The sequence below is a fragment of the Myripristis murdjan genome, chromosome 8 (genome assembly GCF_902150065.1).
Source record: "Myripristis murdjan chromosome 8, fMyrMur1.1, whole genome shotgun sequence".
NCBI lineage: Eukaryota > Metazoa > Chordata > Actinopteri > Holocentriformes > Holocentridae > Myripristis > Myripristis murdjan.
Genome location: NC_043987.1, coordinates 28160442 through 28184476, shown reverse-complemented (window position 1 = coordinate 28184476; position 24035 = coordinate 28160442). Strand labels below are relative to the sequence as shown.

At 40.4% G+C, this 24035-nt stretch overlaps 1 protein-coding gene across 1 annotated transcript; it reads left to right on the top strand.

Moving 5' to 3' along the window:
• Window positions 1-1111: 1111 nt before the first annotated feature.
• rac2 (Rac family small GTPase 2) lies at window positions 1112-16773 on the top strand. Its single transcript, XM_030058275.1, has 6 exons — window positions 1112-1324; window positions 5149-5220; window positions 5953-6070; window positions 6214-6276; window positions 14331-14490; window positions 15796-16773. Exons 1-6 carry the CDS (start codon window positions 1290-1292, stop codon window positions 15924-15926), a joined length of 579 nt encoding a protein of 192 aa, XP_029914135.1. The 5' UTR covers window positions 1112-1289; the 3' UTR covers window positions 15927-16773.
• Window positions 16774-24035: the final 7262 nt, after the last annotated feature.

Below are 24035 nucleotides of genomic sequence, written 5' to 3'. Positions count from 1 at the left end.
TGCCAAAATAGCAGTTTAATTTAAACTACTTTTTCCAGTATATGGGCAAAAAAACCTTAACTAGTTTTCTTTCATTTCTAACTATTTGGCCCCACCTAGTGAGCAGGTTACAACAAAATGTGCAAACAACTGCTTGACACTATACTCTTAACACTTTATAAGGCCTCGAAGAATGAAGAATGCTGGTTTAAAACTTAAAACTACAAATTATTATAGTTTGTAACATTTCAGTCACTAAACATTGTAAGCTTTATGAGACTAAAAAACAAAACAAAACAAACAAAAAAAAAAAACTTATTTAAAAATTCAGGCTGCAGAGTTTCCTGTTCCTGTATTCACAAGCTGGCACAGGCCAAATGCTGCCTTCAGGTGCTCCTTGTAAGCTCCTGCAGTCGCGCCCAAGTTGTGCTGTAATCCTAACGTGATTTACAGCTTACATGTGACATAAGAACATACACAACATATGTGGCATAATATTCAACTGTTTTTACAAATAATACCAGAGTGGACACAATTATTTTTTATTTTTTATTTTTTTTTATCCCTGGCAGTCACTCTGTTTTAGGAATCATGCATCACAGAGCTACTTTGTGCAGCATTTTAGTCCATTTTATCCAAGATTCACTTACAAAGAGCAAACAGGCAGAAGATTCACTGCCTTGCTCAAAGACACTTTAACAGGATACGTGACCTGTGACCTTTCAGTGACAAGACGGTGTCTCTATCTGTGAGGTTACACTGCTAAATGAAGAGGACGCATGTTGTCTGCATTATCTAATTCACAGCGTTAGAAAGGAGAAAACACATTTCAAAGATAATAAACAGTGACAAGTAGCAAAGCGAATCAAATGAGTGTTGTAATTCATCACTTATATGAATCCTGAGCTGTTTGTTTGTTTGTTTACTTGCTGTATAATGCATCATTTATACCATCAACTGCTCACAAATCACAATTTCTCATCATTGCATCACATTACTTTACTGTTTCCTAGTTGTCCTTAGCGTTTTTAGAGCGCCTGAAAGATTGCAGTATTTCCCGAGGCACCTGAAAGCAGCAAAAGCTACTTCCTGCTGCCTGTCAAAAATGAAATTTGTCGTAAGCAGCAGCACCAGCAAGAGGCAGAGGTTCAACAACAGACGGCCGAGGGAATAAAGAAGAAGCTCACTGCCAGGCTAATTCATTTCAACAGATCTGCCATCATAATCATTATCATTAGTGCTTAGCTGATAAGTTTAATAAATAAATAGTAAATTTAAAAAAAAAAAAAAGTTTCAAGCAACTTTGGACAATGCAAGCCATCAAATGTGTGGTGGTGGGAGATGGGTAAGTTGTGTTTCAAGTCTTAAGTGGCGAGGGCGGACGCATGTTTCAAGGCAGAGAAGACGTGTAAAAAGATACTGTGTTGTTACCTGAATGCATCGTGTCTGAGCTTGTAATCCCTGTTTAAACAAGAGTGACTCAAAGTAGCCTGTGTGTCTGTGTCTGTGGGGTGAAGTTGGACATGACACCGTATGAAACTAACTTTTTCTCCCCCCTCCTCTGAGGCAGTTTTCAGTGCGTTTGCCTTCCAGGTTCCCGTCGCCTTCTCACAAGAAAGGACATAAAACACACCGCCTATGATTTTTACCTGTGCAAACGTCAAAACAGAGGCATTTGCATCAGTTTAATTCAGGGGACGAATTTCTCAACTTCTTCGTCAAGTGCCTTCAACTAGGCAGGAAATGGTTTTGTAATCTCAGGGGCAGACTGAAGACAAAATGGATGCACATCAGTCAGTATCAGATTAAATGCGGCGTGTCGAGAAAGAGAGAGGGGAGGTGACTGGAAGAGGCGGCGGTGTTGATCATATGTAGAAACTGATTAAAATAACTTTTCTTTTTTTTTTTTCTATAACACCCATGCTTGCTGTATATCAAACGCCAGTGTGGGGAACTAAGTGATTTATCTGCCTCTTCTCCTTCACTCTTCCTCAATTTCAGCAACAGATGAGTTCCTCTTGCGCTTATTTTACACTCGAGCTCAGTTCCTCTTTGCTGTGTTGCACGCGGCTCAGGGGTCTGGGGCCAAATGTCTCGCTCCGCTTTTATAACCTCCTCAGCTATGAGCACGCTGCTGCTGAGATATTTCTATTGATGTTATTTTGATATTGATGCTTCTCGTACGTTCTCAGCAGGAGAGGCTTTAGAAATCTGTTCGGTGACCTGCACAGAAACGACTAAAGAATACTCGAAGATTTCAGCTCGAGGTGAAGAGTGAGTGGAGGTGAAGTGAAGTCGGATAAATGCGGACAAATTTGACTGAGGCAGATGTCAACTGATTGTTGACATGACACATGATGGCACATTTTTTCTTGCCGTCGCTACTTAACCCGACGCGTTGCCCTTTCTCCAGCCGAAATCAACCGTGGCCGCATGCGGTTGATGATTAAAGGGAATGGGCTTTTCACATGAAGAGGCCCAGTTGTGATTTCAAAAATAGACCCGTCTCCCTGTCGCTGCTGCGTGTTCGGCTGGCGAGGGTTTGACAGTGAGCATAAAACTCGAGCAGACTTCCCCCTGTGTGGGCTGGCTAGGAGGCCGCCAGCAGAGACGGCGAGAGCACTGCATAAAGCAGAAAAATGACTAATTAGGTTCAAACTGACAGAAACTCGGTCGTCTCATCTGTGCCTTGTCAGTCTGCTGTGAGGATCCACCACCATCACACACACACACACACACACACAGAAACCCACACCACCACCCTCATCGCCAACCCTGCTGCAGCACCTCCTCAGCCAGACTTTTCTCCTCACTTTTATTTCACTACATTTCACTGCAATTTGGGAATCAAACGCACGAAATCCAAAAGTCCAAAGAAAGATCTACTGCACACATTTTTCTTATCGCAATCCACGGTGCCGTCTCTAAATGGGAGCTGAAAGGTGGCTCGTCTTTTTGTGTGTGCACCACCTAGGCTTTGCAAACATGAATTGAAATCGCTGTCATAAAGTGTTATTACTAGTATAACTCACGCAGAGCAGGAGGTGATGAAGATCCAGGGGTGTTGTTTAAAGATTTATGGGAGGATGCAAGGGAGATATGAGGGCTGCTGTTTCAGGATCAGCAGAGAAACAGTGTTTGTCAGTGCAGGCTGCTAAAAACCCCGTAGTGTTTTGACAGCTGCTTCGCCGGGTCAGCCGTCCCGCTGAGTTCAGATTTATCCGGGTTTCATTGTAATATTTATTTCTCGACTGTCAGGATCAGAGTCAGATCAATCAGGATTTATTTTAGGTCAGAGCAGCAGACATGGAAGAGAGAGAGAGAGAGAGAGAGAGAGAGAGGCCTGAGAAGCAGGTTGGGTGTAGGAGGTAAAGGAGCGGCAGGGGGTCGCTACGCTTTGACTCAGAGCAACAAAGTCAGCAGCATGTGTGTGTGAGTCAGCGTGGAAAGATGTATACTGTACATACCCTGACACACACACACACACACCGAATGACTGTCTTAATTTACCCTCTCACTGACTTGATATACTGTATAAAAAAAGAGCAAAAAAAAAAAGCTCTTCTTTAACACTGAGACTTCATTACAGGAGAATATCGGTGTCATTTAGAGATGAGGCTCATTTACTTTTGCTAAAATCGACTTTGCTTCTCCCTCAGGCGTTCTGTCGTATGTAATTACATTTTTTCGTGTCTTTACTGCAGACTTTACCGAGCTTGAAATGAACTGCCGCTGACAAAGGAAGGAAATAAGCCCTGCTATCTGCAACCAGGCCATCTGTCTAGAAATGTGTCAGGAATAGTGGAAAAGGACAACGACAACCTAAATAATTAGATCAAACTTTAAAAAAAAAAAAAAAAAAAAAAAAAAAATCACTATAATCTTTAAATGTCACAATGAAATAACACAACTTTTTAAACATGTTAGTCAATTTTCCATGCCACAAATATTCTTCTAGTCATCAATATTTATGCATATGGTATGCATTTTTGTAAGCATTTTTTTTTTTTTTTTTTTTATTGCAAAGCACTTTGAGCTGCAATTCTTGTATGAAAGGTGCTATACAAATAAAGTTTTATTTATTATTATTATTATTATTATTATTATTATTATTATTATATACATATTACCTCCTCTTTCCATAACTTTTTTTATTTTAATCTGTAACCGTCACTCTCCGATCTGTATCACCTGCCCAATCCATACTCCACATGCACACTTTACAGCACTTTACGACCGTCAACAGAGACGGGATGGAAGTGAGATGGTTCACTCTGTAGCTGCTTCCATCATCAGCTCTGAAAAAACAAACAAACAAACAAACAAAAAAACATGTCTAACTCATTATATCATTCTTTAAATGTTTTTTTAAAAGACAGTTTTAAACATCTTCTGGGTGCATCATGTTGTCGTAAGAGGTTTATAAACTGACTTTGTGTCACGTATGCATGTAAATTAATGGGTTGAATCTGCATGGTTCAATTTATTTATATATTTATTTTTGTCCATTGAGTCTAAATGGTAATTCACCTCAACTTTGACTCTCAGAAATTTTGCATCATGCCCCTTTAAAAAAAAAAAAAAAAAAAAAGTATCCCCGGAGTCGTTCTTGTGTAGCCTCGGGTGCCACTTTCCAGCTTTGCACAAACTTTGCACAATCTCCTCAGGAGCGCAGGATCGGCCCAACATTCCTCTCCTCCTGTCCGAACATGCAGCTCTGGCTTCTTCGATGGAATTCGACTCTCATCGAGCGCGTTCACTCCCCTCAGACCAGCTTCATAACCGTGAAGCAAAAAGAAATGTTATAACACCGCAGTGTTGCTACCTCACAATAATGTGGATCCTTTGTGCAGCTCTGTAAACTGAAGCGATTCACAGAACTGATCGTCTGCCAGCCCTTTTAAGAGAAATTTACAGCGCAGGTTGTCTGTGAAAGTGTTACGAGCCGCATCCTATTGATGCAGCACTTTGAAATGACCAGAGGGCATCTTCATTACGCTTGGGGAATTCAAACACTTTGACAGCTCTGGTGTGAATTGCCTTGGCTGTGTATAACTCAGCGTTCTCTTGCAGCAAGAAACTGACGGGTGTATGTGTGTGTGTTGGCACACAGCTGATTGCTCAACACTGTGTCTCTGTGTGTGTGTGTGTGTATGTGTGTGTTTTCAGAGCTGTGGGAAAGACTTGTCTGCTCATCAGCTACACGACCAATGCCTTCCCCGGAGAGTACATCCCCACAGTGTGAGTCTCGTTCCAGTGCTTGACAACACACACCGCACAACACGGCCAACACAATGTGGCAGGTATCACAGCATGTTAGGGGGAAAAAAAACAACAAAAAAAGATGCAAGGAGAAATTTCACTCACAAATGGACCCAATTTTTTAGTAGCATTTTTCATATTTGTGTTATTAAACCAACGAAACCAACACTCTAATCGTAGTGTTAGCACTGATGTTTCTCTAAAATCAGACTACATTTGCCATAAACAAAGCTCCAACAGTGGAGGAGAAGCATATCACAAGTATTTTTGTCCCATAACGTGGGAAGTATGGCATCCTCTTCCCGTTTTTGTGCTGTAAATCAGCCCCCCTCTGTGCCTTAAATTATTCCAGTAGCTCTGCCTGATTTATGAGCCAGTGTCACATGTGTATGTGAATGTAAACGCCTGCGAGTAAGTAATGATACCGCTGTCACAACACTCATGTGGCAGTGTTTTATTCATGCTGCACCTTTAAAATGCAAAGTTAGGATTTTTATGCTACATCTGACCAAAGAAATGGCAAGTGCTCAACATTTCCACAGGTTACAGCCAGAAACAGTGACCATTATAAATAGGGCATAGTCAGCTCATGCTGAGTCATCAAACACACACACACACACACACACACACACTATAAGCCAGTCTTAAAATACAGGTCATGTTCAATACTTTTTTTTTTTTCATCTGTGTTTTTGTTCATGTTTTTTGCAGGTTTGATAATTATTCAGCCAATGTGATGGTTGACAGTAAACCAGTGAACCTGGGATTATGGGATACAGCAGGACAGGAGGACTATGACAGGCTCAGGCCACTGTCTTATCCTCAAACGGTAACACACACACACGCACACACACACACACACACTCAAACCTATATCAGTATAGACTATAGTCTGACTATTATGGCCGTAATCCCATTTTTAAAAACCAGTTTATCACTTTGTCTTCATTTCTCTGTTGTTTCCATCTGCAGGACGTGTTCCTCATCTGTTTTTCTCTGGTGAGCCCGGCCTCATTTGAGAACGTCAGAGCCAAGGTCAGTCTGTGTTTTTTTGGTTTTTTTTTTCTCATATGATCGCTGTCTTTGCCATGCTTCTTCATCTGTGTATCAGATAAAGTAAGACTAATGTAAGACAGGGTTTTTGGGTGTCTTACCTATTGTCTTAAATCATCGGAGGGCCGTGGGTGTTGCAAGAGCACGGGGACCACTTCTCTGGTGTAATTCAATCCACTTTAATGTCCGCAGAGAAAAATGGACAACCGAACACTCACAACAAAAGTGACATCTCCCCGTCCACGTATCACTCCGCCGATCCTAATTACAACTCAAACTACCTGCACGCAAAGTGCACCACTCTATATAGTTCCAGATGAAAACCAAACAGCGGAATACAATATTTATAAATGCAATCACAATCAATTAAATTATGTGGACTCAAAACAATGAACGACGCAAAATAAGGCAATCTTCTGAATATGTCCTCACAAAAATAAATCTCTTCTTACACTAAGATAAGATAAGAAAAGATAATCCTTACTGTCCACAGATGTGGTTAAAACACATCACCTCACAGTAAATCACAATATGTACAACACTAAAAAACACAACATGGAGAGCACAAACAACAACAATGGCCGTGGTTCCAGGGTGGATGCTGTTTACCATTTCAGCAGCAGAGTTGTTGCATTTGGTAGGAAAGACTTTTTTGTAAATGCTCTTGGTTGCGGTATCGACCTGCTAAAACTCAAACACACATGCACATGTAACACCAAGTACTTTGTTTTGACTGCCACAAGTGTCTCTACCAGAGGAGAAGTGAAACTGCACTAAATTCATTAAAGATGCCACATGTAACATCTCCAAACTTCAGGATATTATTGCCAAATTAATTAAGACACGTTGTCACAGTGACTATAAATAAAATGAGACCACAGATGAGTCGCCTCTGTCTCATTACCAGTGATGATGTTGCTCAAAATAAACATCTCACATCCCCAAAGAACACCTTTCCAAAGACGATCTTCACTTCGACAATCAGTGATTTTTTTTTTTTTCTACAAGCCTTTCACTCCATGTGTCGCTGCCGGAACCTGACCTGAAACCTGAAACACTTTCAGTTTCATTCGAGCTGGAAGAACAGCGCCCTCTTCCTGTTCTGCGGTGCAAAACATTTCCCGCCCAAACTGATGCAGTGGCACCCAATGCACAGCACAATGTAGAGGCTGCAGAAGTCATAATTATTATGCTAATGTGTTAAATTTAATGTGGTGCTTATGTGATAATGATCATATTTAATTCGGTGCTACACACTGCATCGCTAAGTGTGAATGGCATTTGCTGATTTTGTTTCATTACAAGGGCAGCAACAGCGCACTCGGTGATAGTTTCTTCGGAAAGCTTTGCATAGCTACACAGCACACTCTTATCAGCTGCCTGATGAATTCATGAAGGAGCGATCTTCATTTTGAGACCGATGAGGTGAGATATAAATGAAGATGTTCCATTATAGTCCAGTAATTTTAGGCCAAAATTGGGGTCAACCTAGGACAAATTGCAAGAGAAGCAAACTCAACTGATTTTGTATCCTCAGTTTGTCCTGAGTGAGGGGAAAAAAGTCCCAAGAAATCCTATTGGTGGAAAGTTTTGAAAATCACCTATTTATCACCACATATTACCAAAAAACACTGTTTTTAACACACAGGGGAAAGAGGTTCAAAATTTATTTTCAGATATCACTATAAAAATTCACAAGTTGATTACACACACAAAGACAAGAAAAAAAGTCAATTACAAGTTCTTTGAATTATTCTGTTTACACATGCATATCACACATTATCTGATTGGATATGCGCTAATAAGGAATATAAGGAATAAATGCCAGAAGAGACATTTAAACAGTGAATTAAAAGGTTACTATATATATATAGTAACCTTTTAATTCACTGTTATGTAGTAACCTTTTAATTTAAGGTTACTATATATATAGTAACCTTTTAATTCACTGTTTAAATGTCTCTTCTGGCATTTATTCCTTATATTCCTTGTTAGCGCATATCAAATCAAATAATGTGTGATATGCATGTGTAAGCAGAATAATTCAAAGAACTTGTAATTGGCGTTTTTTCTTGTCTTTGTGTGTGTAATCAACTTGTGATTTTTTATAGTGATATCTGAAAGTAAAATTTGGAGCCCCTTTCCCCTGTGTGTTAAAAACAGTGTTTTTTGGTAATATGTGGTGATAAATAGGTGATTTTCAAAACTTTCCACCAATGGGATTTCTTGGGACTTTTTTCCCCTCACTCAGGACAAACTGAGGATACAAAATCAGTTGAGTTTGCTTCTCTTGCAATTTGTCCTAGGTTTTTTCATAAAATGACTGGACTATTAATGCTGATTGTGCGTCATGAAACGAAGCTGGAGCCTTTCACGTGTTGAGCGCTGCACAGTAAACATGTCGCAGGGTGTTACCGCAGCTTAACCCTTGAGTTACCCTTCAGAAAAGTTACATCCATGACCCTTCAAGTGGACAAAAATGCCCATTTTCTAGAAAGTGACCACCATTTTTCACTAAAAGGGGTGAAAGAGGTGAAATAAAATCAAAATGAGAGTTCAACATGAGAAAAATATTATATTTGATTTACAACAATAAACACAGTTAATTTTGAACAATAACAGTATGGTAGATAGTACAATTTATTTCTAAGGTACACCTCTTTCAGCCCTTTTAGTGGTTTTGCCCTCTATAGAAACAGCACCCAGAGGTGTTCAAAATGGCCTGGAAGGGGTTAAAATCTTGAAATCCATGTTAAAAATGATTTAGTGTAACTCCATATGAGTCACTTCAAAGATTTTGAGGATAATAAGTACAAATAGCAACAATAAAAATTGGATGACAAGGGTCATGGATGTGAAAAAAAGCATTACAGGGTCAAATAAAAGATTTTCATGCTGAAAGTTGGGATTTTCAAATTTAACCCAAAATTACCCCCTCTTGCCAAAAATCACCCCCCTGTGACCTTTTGGTGGTCACTTTCTAGAAAATGGACATTTTTGTCCATGAAGGGTAATGGATGGGTTAAAAATGCATTACAGGGTCAAAAAATGGATTTTTGTGCTGAAAGTTGAGATTTTGAAATTTCTCCCAGAATGACACCCCCTCACCAAAAGTCTGGTGGTGATTGATGGTGATTGTCTGTGAGGGAGTTTTGAATTTTGAAAATGGACAAAAATGTCCTGGGGTCATATGAGGGTTAAACTAAATGCAACACTGCAAAAACTCAAAATCTTACCAAGATTATTTGTCTTATTTCAAGTCAAAAATGTCTTATTCCTAGTCAAAATATCTCATTACACTTAAAATAAGACATGATCACCTCAGAAGTAACTTGTTTTTAGACAATTGTCTCTTGTTTCAAGTGAAAATTTGCATGAAACAAGTGAAAATTTGCTTGTTTCATTGGCAAAATTTGTTTCTTGTTTCTAGCTAATTTTCACTTATTTCAAGTGAATTTTCACTTTTTCCACTGGCAAATTTTGCCAATGAAACAAGCAAATTTTCACTTGTTTCAAGCAAATTTTCAATTGTCTAAAAACAATTTACTTCTGAGATCATGATCGTGTCTTATTTTAAGTGTAATGAGATATTTTGACTAGAAATAAGACACTTTTGACTTGAAATAAGACAAATAATCTTAGTAATATTTTGCGTTTTTGCAGTGAAGTATCTCATGTTGCACGGAAACATGATCATGTATGTTGCTCACATCGGAGTGACCGGGTCTTCAGGCATGTCTGCGGTCCTCATGTCAGCGGCTGAAAACTATTTTGTCCCTGACTGCAGGAGACGGGAATCGCTCGCTTCCAGGTCACTGCAGCACGACAAGAAAATATGACTTTTCAAATGACTGCTCTTTACAGTGTCAGGAAACTCGCCAGACTGTTTCAGCACAGACATGAGTTGAATAAGCCGAGCAGCATGAATAGGCATGAAAATCCATTTTCCATCGGATTGTTCCTGGTTGACCCTTCTCACATCGGGCCCAGTGCTTTCACTGCCAATCATGGGGAGTGTTTTTCATAATATAAGGTAATCTAACAGGAGCCAGCTCTCTCTCCTAAAACAATGTATTTTTATACCCATCATGACAAATGCATTGTTCCTACGATTTCCTATCCGCCATGATAATATGTGATAAGATAGCTGTGCAAGACGACAAAAATCCGCAAAATGTGATGTGGGGAAAATAAAATATATCATGTTTGAGCCCTGTGCAGCGTCCACTGCTGGGAGCATCTGACGAGAGGGCTAAGGGTCAAAAGACTGATAAATTAGACTGATAAATATGTGGCTTTTTTTCTGTTTTAGCGTCATACATCAGTCTAATTAAATATAATTGTTTCCCAAATGGGCGTGAGGGGCTGCTGTGGCGACAGGCCTGAACAGCAGCGAGCCACAAGAAGTAAGCATGAGCGCGTGACCCACTGCGGGAATCGCAGGGGCACAAAACAAGATGGATGAGGGAGAAAATTGTTCTTGAAGTCAGTGATTGTGGAAGGCTCAGCGTTAATCCATCCCAGTTTGTGCTGTTTGGAGTCGCCCCGGCTGCACAAACACAGGGCGCCAAGGATTTTGATTTGTGATTAGCCGCCTGCCTTACCCGCATGACACTTTCCCCCCGTGCACAACTTTGGTCCACAATCCCCAACTGTCTTTTAGCAAATTCTTATCAAGGTCCAGTGCTTTCTTCTATGCAGTTACCATAGAAACATAATATCCATAATGCAAATGCCGTAGTGATAAGCAGGGGTTCAGGTGCCAAATGAAGAGCTATTTACAGCAAGGAGTAAGCAGACAGTGTGGAGGTGGTGTGCATGTGTGGATACATCGCAGGAGTCCTGTTTATCGGGGCGGCTGCAGGGCTTTCTGTGTTAAAGGGCTTCTATGGCAACTGGAAGTCAGAAAGGCTCCAGTTGCTGCGGCTGAAGTGTGGAGAAGTAGAGCCGGTCCAGACCAAACACATCACAAACTGTCTTTAACATCGGCGGTTTCTTTCTTATTTCATGCAAACACCAAACCCTCCAAGAGATTTTGATGACTGCCTCTCAAAAGAAGTAACTCTAGCATGTATCACTGCAAAAACGCAAAATCTTACCAAGAATATTTGTCTTATTTCAAGTCAAAATGTCTTATTTCGAGTCAAAATATCTCATTACACTTAAAATAAGACATGATCACCTCAGAAATAACTTGTTTATAGACAATTTTCACTTGTTTTAAGCTAATTTTCACTTGAAACAAACTTGAAAATTGTCTAAAAACAAGTTATTTCTGAGGTGATCATGTCTTATTTTAAGTGTAATGAGATATTTTCACTAGAAATAAGACATTTTGACTTGAAATAAGACGAATATTCTTAGTAAGATTTTGGGTTTTTGCAGTGTAGTTTTACCACGCTTTCAAGTAATTCCCCTTCTAGATCCGCCTACTGTTTTTGTTTGTTTGTTTGTTTGTTTGTTTGTGTGTTTTTTTGGCATGGGAATCTCTTTCAGCATTTGCCTCAGATGCTGTCATGTAATCGCGTGCCGTGCAGACAAGTTCGTATTCATATTTGCCATCAGAGAACGAGTCATCAGTGGGTGTAGAAAACATCATGAAACTGCAAGGAATTTCCTATCAGCTGATTTCTCTGGAGTCGGACTGGTTTTCAGAGTGGAGCCGTCCAATCAGAGCACGACCTCAGTTTTTAATCCTCCCGCCCCCGCCTGATGGACGCCTGTTTTCCTGCAGGTTGCTACAGGCTCGTCAGGCTGCAGTGACTTACAGTAACTCAGTCAGGCAGCAGCTTCTTGTTTGGCTGTTGCAAAACCTCAGCCAGTCAGTGACTTGCCATCGGTGCAGCGGCCACAGCGCTTTGCAGTGGCAGTGATACACATAAAAATGGCCGACCATCCTGATCAGTTGATTTGAATGGGAAAGTCCAGTCTACTCCATTCATCTCTGAGGTCCAGACACTATAGTTACCCTTACAAGGGGAACTAAAACCCGCTCAGCCCTGCTTGAATGGACGACTGCAGAAAACACAGCGCCTCAAAACTTCATTTTATTACAGTTGGTGACTTTAAGGAACTCTCAGATCTTCTGGTTATCACAAGGGACACGGCGTCCTGTTTTGAAATATGAAGCAACATGTTTTCCCACATCTTTTCCTGTCCCGCGTCTTCTGGCCACACAGCGGTCAAACGTCGCCTCGGGTCTGAAACGACTTAAATAAAACAGAGCAACGCCTCTTCAGTGAATGCAGTCTCTTGTAAAGAGTGTTAGGAATTAATTAAGTTAGAAATGGACACATTTTGTTGTTTCATCAGATAAGACTCGTGTTTGTGATTGTGGCAGATACCTGATAACACATCGATAATGAGGATCGAAGGGTTCACAGCTTTATCTGAAGGGACACGGACATGATGAGCTCGTGAATAACTGATGCTTGACTCATCCTGATTTCATGATGAGCTCTGTGCTGTAGTGGCTTAACAAACAAAGAATACACTATGATCATGCTCAAGAAATCAGAATTCATGATGATTTATTTACCGTAATGCTTTAATTGGTGTGTGGTTCATGCATGAGGTCATGAATGAAAAGCTTTGAACTTTTGTTAATTCCTGATGATTCATGAGATATTAATGCATGAAGTAACACATTTTCATGCATGAATTCATGTTACTTCATGTACCCTTACTGTGAAGTTTTACCAGAATTGCTAGTCATTCTCAACATCTAGCCAAAGCTGATGATAAATCACACAAAGTCCTATAGATGATTTAGTGAATTTAGTGCGTGGCATCTATAGTGCATCCCAAAATGTGCCATTTGTTGTTCATTTCATGCTTTTCTTGCCATGACCAGCACCTCTCAACACACGATGCACAAGGATTCTGTGTGTTTGTGTGTGTGTGTGTGTGTGTGTGTGTGTCAGACTGTTTCAGCCTCCAGAGCAGCTCTGCCTCTGAGCGATGTGTGCACACATAAACCTCCAGCCTGCTCGCTGAGCGCTCAGGGTTTGATAATGAAGCTGCGAGGCGTTCAAACGCTCCACAAACACAAAACAGACTCTTTCAAAAGCAGCACGATGGCATCAGACGCTCTCCTCACTTTTTATTTACACTCTAAAAACGACAAGCCTCGACCTGTGAAGTGAACGTTGTTTTGTGCAAACACTCCTGCTCAGATTAAAGGCTTCACGGCACCGAGATAAATTAAATTTAGAAATAAATTTGACACCTTAGTGCTCCGTTTTTTTTTTTGTTTTTTTTTATAGACTCATTCACAACCATATTTCAGCTTCTGCTCTGTTAGCACCTGGGGAACAGCAGCTGTATAATCCCAGATGAAATTTTATTTGTTCAGAGTTACAGTAGCGGTGCTGCAGAGGTATTGTACTAACGCACATCATCAGGAACACATCATGAGAAACAATGCTTCTGTTCAGCTGGAAATAAAAGGCTGTTTCACCTTTAAAAAAAACAAACAAAAAAAACACCTTCAATGTTTGAAACGTCCTTTTAACCCCTTTCAGGCTTTTTTTTTTCCACTGCAGTGAACATTCATGAGCCAAAATATACATTTAAAATCTAAAGTGCCTCACCGTGCGAAATCAAGACAAGGAAAAAATGATGTTATGATTTAATAATGCAAGAGGATCCCTCTTTAAAATATTACAACCCCAGAAATGTTTTAAAGCCCAACAATGGAAAAGACACTGCGCACGCAAAAAAAAAAAAAAAAAAAAGATAAAATCAATAGAAGCTTTGTATGGTCCTTGAAATGCTGGCATTATAGGCTCCATATGACCTCTAATACATCAGTGTTTTCTTCTTTTATTCTGAAAGGATGTGTTTTGAGTGTGTTCTTGACCTTCTGTAAATGCTCTGGAAAATAACGTCAATCCAAATGAAACTGCACTTTGCTTAACAATGACCGATGATGGAGTCTCAAGTATTGGATGCATGTTTTGACCCGCTGAGCTGACAAGCGTATTGATCCCTTCGCCGGCCTCGTGCTTTAATGGATGTTGATTTGCTCCCTCTAGTGGTACCCAGAGGTGCGACACCACTGCCCCTCCACCCCCATCATCCTGGTGGGCACCAAGCTGGATCTGAGGGACGAGAAGGAGACCGTGGAGAAGCTGAAGGAGAAGAAGCTGGCTCCCATCACCTACCCTCAGGGCCTGGCGCTGGCCAAGGAGATCGGTGAGCTACACGCCGTCTTCCCCGCCTCCCTCCTCGCCATTTCAGAGCATCACGAACACACACAACGGGCACGGCAGCATCATGTTTACCACCACGTGTCCCGCACAATGGACGCTCACTCATATTTCATTGTACTGAGAGTGCACAACCTTGCGTTGGCTGAAAAAAAAAAAGACGTGAAAGGGTGTCCTTGGCCCTTCAGTTGGACTCTAAACGAGACGAAATGAAAACTGAAAAAATCACTTTGCTGAATGGCCGGCTGTTATGGCTGTTACTGCGCCATTGTGTTATTCAATTTCCTGTGAAAGGATGTACTGCGCACCCCACGCTGTGATCAATAACGTTTTTCAGCAGTGAAATGTCTCTCTCCATCAGGGTAAAGTTTTCATAAAGCACTTCTTTCAAATAGCCGCTTGGCTTTTAGCACATTTGTATTGGCCTTATTATTACTCGTAGTAGTAGTGTAAAACCTGATGATGTTTTTTTTTTTTTTTTAATAATTTGTCTCTCCATCTTTTTTTTTTTTTTTTAATTTATTTTTATTTATCTACAGCCATATTGTATTTGTGGCTAATTTTCTTTTATTCTGTAAGCAAATCATGATACATCATTATTATAAAGACTTCAGGACAACACACCGCATACATATTAATAATGGTGGAGAAATTAACAAACTGCAAGGTGTAATAAAGCATAGCAGGAGGTATTTGGGGGGGTTTCTGGACATGCTAGAAATCTAAATTCAACATTATTTCCACAGAATTGTTAGGGCTGTAAACTTGATTACTATTACTCGGTTTAGATGTAAACATTTAGAGTTAAAAGATTATTAAATATTTCAACTGGGCTGTGCTTTGCTGACCAGTCCTCACTATGTTTCCAATTAGTTTAATGTGTGAGCGTGAAACATTTGCGCTGCTCATCTAATCCTCTAAAGCAATCAGCTCCGCACACTCGCAGTTGCTACTGTTTGTTTAGCCAAATCTGTGAGGGATTTTCCACCAGAGATTTTGTAACGACAAACAGAAAATAAATAGCCTATGCGAGTGATCTGTTCACTGTGATTGACAGAGACGAGTGCAAATCCCTGTTTCCCCGTCAAGAAGCACGACGGCACGGTGACAAATCGACAGAAAAAAGAAACACAAATGTGACTTTACACACATCTGTCTCATGTAGCCTTCACAGCTCACAGAAAAAGGGACAGAAACTTTATTGATCCCAAAGGAAAATCAGGATGCAGCGTATGAATTTGCTACGTTTTGACATGTTTTGTCCCCGTGTGTGTGTGTCTAACCCGCTCAGACGCAGTCAAGTACCTGGAGTGCTCCGCCCTCACCCAGCGAGGGCTGAAGACGGTGTTTGACGAGGCCATCCGAGCGGTGCTGTGTCCACAGCCCGTCAAGACCAAGAAGAGAGGCTGTCAGCTGCTCTGAGGCTCCGGGCGCCGCTGACCGTCTCACGGCCGACGGCTCAGGGATCCCGCATACGACTGCATTCCACACTTTCATCCAGGTTTTCTACCAGAGTGGTACAGAATTATACGTTTTTTTTTTTTTTTTTTCTTGTTGTTGTTGTAGTTGTTGTTGGGGGGGGGGGGGGGGGGGGGGGCGCTTTTGCTTTGCTGCATCTCCTCTTTTTGTATTTTACACTTGAAACTTGCACTTGAAATTAACCAGGGTGTGCGATATGTACGGTAACCGCAACAGGCCACAAAGGTGCTATGTGTCGCGACCTAAGACTCCATGAACAAACAAGACTATTGACTGAGAAGATGTTAAATTAAAAAGGATTAGACTGGGTGGGGGAACACGCTGGATTACGTGACGTGACTCTGCTCTGACAGCACGTTGCGGTTTCATCATCACGCCGACACGTGCAGATGCAAAAAAACTCGCTGTTATCAGTTCTTAACCTTTTTGTTCCTCCTTGAAAACACGGAGAGGATGCTGGGTGGGGGGTGGGGGGTGGGGGCGGGCGGGCGGGGGGTGACTGGTAGCAACATCCTCTTTGTAACAGGAAGCACAGCGGGGGGTGATGGGAAGCAGCGGTTTTGCCTTTTTGAGAAACCTGCAGCGGCACACATAGCACCTTTCAGTTTTCAACATTCAATATGTGAATGCATTTCAAATTTTAAGCAGAATTTATGAAGCTTTATTTCTTTTCTTTTTTTTTGGTATACTGTTCTACCGCCCCTTTATTTTGTAAGAGCAATGAAATGAAATGAAATAAATAAATAAATAAATACTTGCAAAGTGACTGTAGAATGAGATAGAAATGAGAGTTTACACTGCAAAAACGCAAAATCTTACCAAGATTATTTGTCAAGTCAAAAATGTCTTATTTCTAGTCAAAATATCTCATTACACTTAAAATAAGACATGATCACCTCAGAAGTAAATTGTTTTTAGACAATTTTCACTTGTTTCAAGTGAAAATTCAGTTGAAACAAGTGAAAATTTGCTTGTTTCATTGGCAAAATTTTCCAGAGGAAAAAGTGAAAATTCACTTGCAATAAGTGAAAATTAGCTAGAAACAAGAAACAAATTTTGCCAATGAAACAAGCAAATTTTCACTTGTTTCAAGCAAATTTTCACTTGAAACAAGAGAAAATTGTCTAAAAACAAGTTACTTCTGAGGTGATCATGTCTTATTTTAAGTGTAATGAGATATTTTGACTAGAAATAAGACATTTTTGACTTGAAATAAGACAAATAATCTTGGTAAGATTTTGAGTTTTTGCAGTGTACCAGTAGAAATCCCTTGTGTATCAGGGCTCGTGTGTCTGAAACTGATTGTTGTTCCAATATTATTGAATAAAGTCGCATGGTGTGATGATTTGCACCCAGAAAAACGGCGTCTCTTGTGGTATGGTGGAATTTGAAATGTTTTAAGTGAATTATTACCGGTGCAGAATAACATGAAGGGCGTTACGTCTCATCACGAGCTTCCCCCTCCAACAGCGTTTTGATCCTCTCTTCTGCACAACAGCAAATATGTGTCTTTATCGCTCAAACATCTATTTTTATTTTGCATATTAAGGAGAGAGGGGACTTTTGCCTCCGGCTCTCTGATGAGCAGCGGTGTCAGCGAGTTCAGATTCATCTGCTGTGTCTCAGTAATAAAAACAACGAGTCTTAATGGCATAACTGTCGCTCTATGACAGATCGCACCGTGGCCAGCGAGTTCAGCAAGTGCACAGACTCATATATTCACATGCACTCCCCCCTCTCTCTCTCTCTCTCACATACACACACACACACACCAAAGTCACAACCATCATTAACCATAATTTAAGATTAGAGAACCAAACAGGAACCCTTGAATGTGTTAATCTCCTGTCGAAATGCGGCAGGCGGAGTGTGGTGGCGGTGCTTTTGAGGGATGACGGGGTTCACTGTTGCTCTAGATGTGAATCGATTGGGCTCATATGTGACACGAGTGTGTCTCTGAGTCAGACTTGTCATTAATAGCACTGGACTGGTACGGGATTTAGGAAGTCAACACCCATTTCGCTGACTGGAAGCCGCCATGTTGTATTCAGAACTCAGTGCTTCCCTAATAATTTTTATTCTTGAAGGAGTGGAAAAATCCCTGAAGCCGCCCTCATCCTGAGGTCTGATCCTGTAAGTTTTGGAATATTCTCCAGAAAATAGTTAATATTTTCTGTGTATAATTTAGCACAAAATGCCCAGAGGAGTTTGTTTATGGACGTTCCTTCCAGATCCTGATGGACTCTTCCAGGGCGAAGCGTGGCTGGATGAGGTCCAGAAGCCCTCATGACTGTTGTTCACAAACAGGCACCTCGCCTGGATTAGGGGGCCTGGGGTCCCGTCCTGGAGCAAGGCCTGGGAGTAGGGCAGTAGGGCAGGGCATTGTTTGGATTTCAACCATGATTCTGGCTCTTTGAGGGCAGAGTCAAAACAGGTCTCGTGTTTAATTCACAATAATAAAAAAATAAAATGAATGTATTGTTGCGTACTGTGAGTGCTTTTTGGTTTCTGTCATTAATGATGAATGGTTTGATAAGTAATCCATTCCTGCAGGCCGTTGAAATGATAAAACGGCAAAACCACCACATTTCCAGTTTGTTTAGGGAGCTGCAGCTCATGTGGGTTTTAACAAGAGAAATCAGAAATCAGAAAATCGGAAATTGTCATTATACCAAAAAGCATAACGAAATTGTGTGCGTTTCCATTTCCAGTACCTTTCAACAGAAAGAATAAAAAGGAGCAATAGCTAACTAAAAAACAAAAATGGCAAGTGAAAAAAAACAATACATATACAGTAAGTTAAAAAAGACAATAAATAAATATATTGCACTGCAAAGTAGAGAAGTAGGAACGTCTGTGCACGGTGCTTGGTGCACTTGCATGACTGAAACCAAACCAAATAACACAATGTAACATAAATATACAAAACTCACAGCCTTACCCGAGTGCGACGAGCTGCTGGCTGTAGCTCGCCCAGGAGAGACGGAGGGCGGCGAGGCAGGAGGCAAACAGCACGTCATTGATTTGTACAGCGTGCAGGTGAAGGCGTTTCGACGTGTCAGCGGTGCATCCTCCCTCACACCATGAGTTCAGCAGAGGTGTTGCACTGTGCTGCTGACCTGGCAGGAAAATCAAGCCACACTTTTGAGCGCCGCCTGCTGCGGTCCATGATTCAACCCGTCCGACCGCAGCTACAGAAACTGAAACTAGCACCAGTCAAATTTGTTTGATTCATTTGATAGGACCCGATCATGCCATATCACCTTACTGTACACTTGTCTGTTAATGAGAGGATGTGTGTAGACCTGCCAGAGATGGGATCAAGTCACCCATGTGCAAGTCTCAAGTAAGTCTCAAGTCTTAACCTTCAAGTCTCAAGTAAGTCTCAAGTCTTAACCTTCAAGTCTCAAGAAAGTCCCAAGTAATTTTTTCTTGGGCAAGTCAAGTCAAGTCAAGTCAAGTCAAGTCCTGTAATAGATCAGGTCAAATCCAAGTCAAGTCACATTATTACAATCTTACCTGCAGAATCTGGTCTTAATAAAGAGAAAATATAAGATATTAGTAACTATCAAATAATATTATCGGCCAATTTAGTTAACCTGTTAAAAAAATATGACTTTTTGCTTTATTGCTCTGTTTTATTGATCTGCTTTCCTAGCGTCAATCAGGCCCTACATGTCATGCACTAACTCACCAATAGTCAGTAAGAGACTATAAATCACACACAAACCATCTCATACCCATGCTTGTATCAAGCTAATGTTAGCTAAGCTGACTATTGACTAACAGGGTAATAGGCTATTAGCTAATTTAGAAGCTGATATGAGGGGCGTGTTTCTCCAAAACGTAAGGTAGGTAGTAGAGAGGGCGTGACTGATTGACAGGGTCGTCATCCAATCATTACAACACCACTCCCAGCATGCGCTCGTATATCGGGCAATATTACAGACTAGAGATATTTAATTTATATTTTATATTCAAACTGAAAACATGAAATGAACAACAATCAAGTCATTCACGTCATCATGTCTCAAGTCGAGTCAAGTCCCGAGTCTTAAACTTCCAATTCCAAGTTGAGTCTCAAGTTTTTTTTTAAATTTTTTATCAAGTCAAGTCACAAGTCATTAAAACAGCGACTCGAGTCGACTCGAGTCCAAGTCGCAATGACTCGAGTCCCTATCTCTGATACCTGCATGTGTCATGAGTGTGCGTTCTTGATATCTGTGTGTGTGTGTGTGTGTGTGTGTGTGTATTAGAGAGTGACTATGACAAACTAATTCATTATACTTGTGTAACAGATGGGTATTTATGGGATGCATTGTTGTCAAAGTGCTATGCTATGTTTTCATTTTTTCCCCCTTTCTTTCTCTTTACTGAAGTTATTTATAGGACACATACAAATTGTGAATGTGTCATTACTGAAATTATTTCCAGTAATAAGCTACCAGGAGAATGACGTGTTTCAAGCCCCTGGAGGGTTTTTAGGCAAGTCTCCCTCACATTTCCCAGCTAATTTTATTTTGTATCTTTCATAAAGGTTTTTATATATGTAAATAAACAAACAAAACCCAAAACAAACCAACACCAGAGCAAACAAAGGGAGAATATGCAAACCCACACATAAACGAGATTGAAACCTTGGTCCTGGATTGCATTGCTAACCACAACAGCTGCTCCTCAAAGCCACAGTCAAATCTGGTTCTCAAATTTCCCCGGTCATTCGATTTGCTCCAACTTTGTTCTACTTTGTCAGTTTTTATATCGTCCACTGTCCCCCTAAAAATAAATAAAACTTGTGCTAAACGACATCCCATTTCATGTATTTTTATTTCTTAAAATGTATAGTAACATCACATCCAAACAGCTGTAGCCACACAGCGGCTTAGAGTAAAGCATAAGTTCAAGATTAGATTTTACAGGCTTGCAAAATGAAATGAGAAACATTATACCACTGAAAATAGGTAGACATACTGTATATACAGCAAGGCAAGGCGGGGTGCTCATGCCTTCTGTGCATGTCTCACAGGTCACACAAGGACAATTATTCCCCTTTGGACAATTGCTATCATGACAACCACCAGCAGGCTAAAGGCATGAGTGGTAATGAAGGTGCTCCCATGACGCCTTCCCAAAGAGGCAACAAGTCCGGGGTTGCAGAGGAGCTGATGTCATGCCCTCATGTTGCACTGTGAATACAGAGAGAGACAGACTCGTAATCCTCTCCGCATCAAAGGGGACACTTCATTTTAGCCGCAGCCACTCACCGGGCAAAATTAATGCTCAGGGCCCGGGCTCTGAACACGATCTCAGAGTTTATTTATTTAATCCTTTATTTAAAAAAGAAAGCCTGAGTGAAAGGGGTAGGGGTCCACAGAGACTCTCTCTCTCCGCCTCAGGCCTCATCGCCAGCAGCAAACGAGATCGAAGAGACATCATCTGAATGCAGTGAGACATTTATAAATGATTCCCGTTGATGAAGCAATGCGCTAACCATTTGGCACAGAAAACATCGCAGTCCAAAGTGTTGTGGCTGCAGACTGAACCACAGCAATGACTTTAAAAGCAGCTGCACATCTCGCATGCTTAACACATAATGAAATATTGATTAATGGGACTCTGAATAGATCTGATCACAGGGTATAAGGAAGATAAAAGTGAACTGTGAATAACTTAGAAGATGGAGCCTAGTGAGGCCAGGTGTGTGTGTGTGTGTGTGTGTGTGTGTGTGTGTGTGTGTGTGTGTCCTCCATAGGTCTTAAGCCAAGGAGTTCAGGCATCAAATAAAGAATCAGCACAGGTTATTTGACCCAGTTTATGCTTAAAATAGATAGCCCGAAAACCATAAAGACATACAGCAGAAAAATATATGTACAGAGGTAGCTGCATAGATAGTTGGATATTCAGTTAAATGCTTGTGAGAGACATCTGGATGCATTCAGAATACATTTGATTTCTTTCAAATGCACAGGAAAAGGTGTGGAGGAAATTAGCAATCACATTGCCAGAATATAGAAATAATAGAATATAAAATATAAAATAGCGCTGAATAGAATATAGAGTATAATACAGAATATATCTATAAAAAAAAACAAAACAAACAACAAAAAAAAAAACCATAAAAGATGACCAAAAAGACCCAAATTTGGATATTAGTAAAAAGTTACAATAAATTGACCCTGAAATTAGTTTTAAAAAATTCCCCAAAATTAAAATAAAAAGAACTAAAAGTTAATATGGTGAAATAAAGACTTTTAAAATAAAAATCTGCCAACAGGCGCCTAGATTAATTTCTTAATCTGATTTTCTTTGATCAAATCCATTCTGTCAGAGGTCTTTCCACAGGAGCTGCCAGGAGGAGCAAAGGAAACTCGAGTGGAAACTTAAACCGATGACTGAGATTAAATGAAACTAAAACGTCCCGCTCTGAAGGTGACAGCCCGACAGAAGAGGACTTACTTACTCTGAGCAGCAGCTGGTGGTCCAAAATGTGCATAACAGGATCATGGCAATCTGCTTTATTTTTTTCAGTTACAGAAAACAAGTGACAACACACTGCCAAACACTCAGAGCAATCAGCCTCCATACCTGAACACACAAACAAGACGCCGCCGGTGTCAGACACATCTCCACCCACCAAGATCAGATGGAAATACAAGGTGGGCGAGGCGGCTGCCTTTCATTTATTTCTTTGAGAGACAGCAGAAGCATAACAGCATGAGAGGCACTGTGATTTGACAACATGAGATTCATATCAGGAGTATGTGCCTCGGGAGGAATAACGGCTGCAGCTTCTCCTAGATAACGCAATAAAATCTCCTCAGCCATCAGGTTTAATTGTTTTGAATAGTCTATAATAAGATAGGATGAAACAGAGTGAATATGAATCAGCTGGGTAAAAAACAGAATATAGCAGGATATAAATGCAGCTGACTTAAATGATTAAATTTCTGAAAAGATCCAAGGTGATCCCGATCCACCACACACTCAAAAGAAGACAAAGCACCCTGCCGTGGCCTTCTTAACCACATTACTCACCCACGCACTTTGCAAAATTGTTACAGTAGGCATACCAGCACACCTCAAGACCACAGTTTGTGATGCAGGAATAACAAGGGAGCATGAAGCTGTTATAGCGTGGTGGTGGTGGTGGTCGGCTTTGGCTGTGTGTTTCCCTGCAGGCTGCATAAAGTTATGGCTTGCTGAGGGTGAAAGCATCTGTTACCGTAAAAAGAAGCTGCACTGGGGACGATTTTAATGTAAAAGTACACCTGTCAGGATAAAAAGCAAAGTGGGGCCGCAGTGAAGATAAGCGTCCCGTCATGACTAACTGACTCTGTGCAGATTTGTCTCATTTAAGCAAATTAAATTCTGCTGTCAGGAAGTAATGAAAGTAAAGAACGCTGGACTCACCAACATCAGGGGACTCACAGAAAACGAAGAAAAAAATCATCTAAAGTAGTCTGAACTTTAGTCTTAAGGAGAAAAAAAGAGAAACATTTCAAAATCTTCATATGAACCATGATTACATAATTCACATAGGCCTAATATTACAATTAGCATTTAACATTTGTTTATCGTCAAGGTTTTATTTGGTGTAAGCCCAGTGAAACCCGGTGGATCGGCAGGCCTAACCTCACAACCCTTACAAAATGAAAATATATTGCAATATACTGGAATTTATGTTACAATATATCACATAATATATTTCAATATATGGGAAACTTGCACTTCTATTTTACAATATATAGCAATATATGGATGGACCATCTATTTCTATGCACTGATTCATATATTGTAAAATACACTGCAGTGCAAACAAAAACTGCATTACATTATTGCATGTACGTTTATTGTATTTTTGAGTTAAGCAGCTCCCAATAAACAACAAAAATACATTTCTTAATATATGAACTGACAATATATTTTATGCATATGAATATATATATATATATATATATATATATATATATATATATATATATATATATATATACACTACTCACAAAAAGTTAGGGTGAAATTTCAGGATGAAGCTAAAATGCATTATAACCT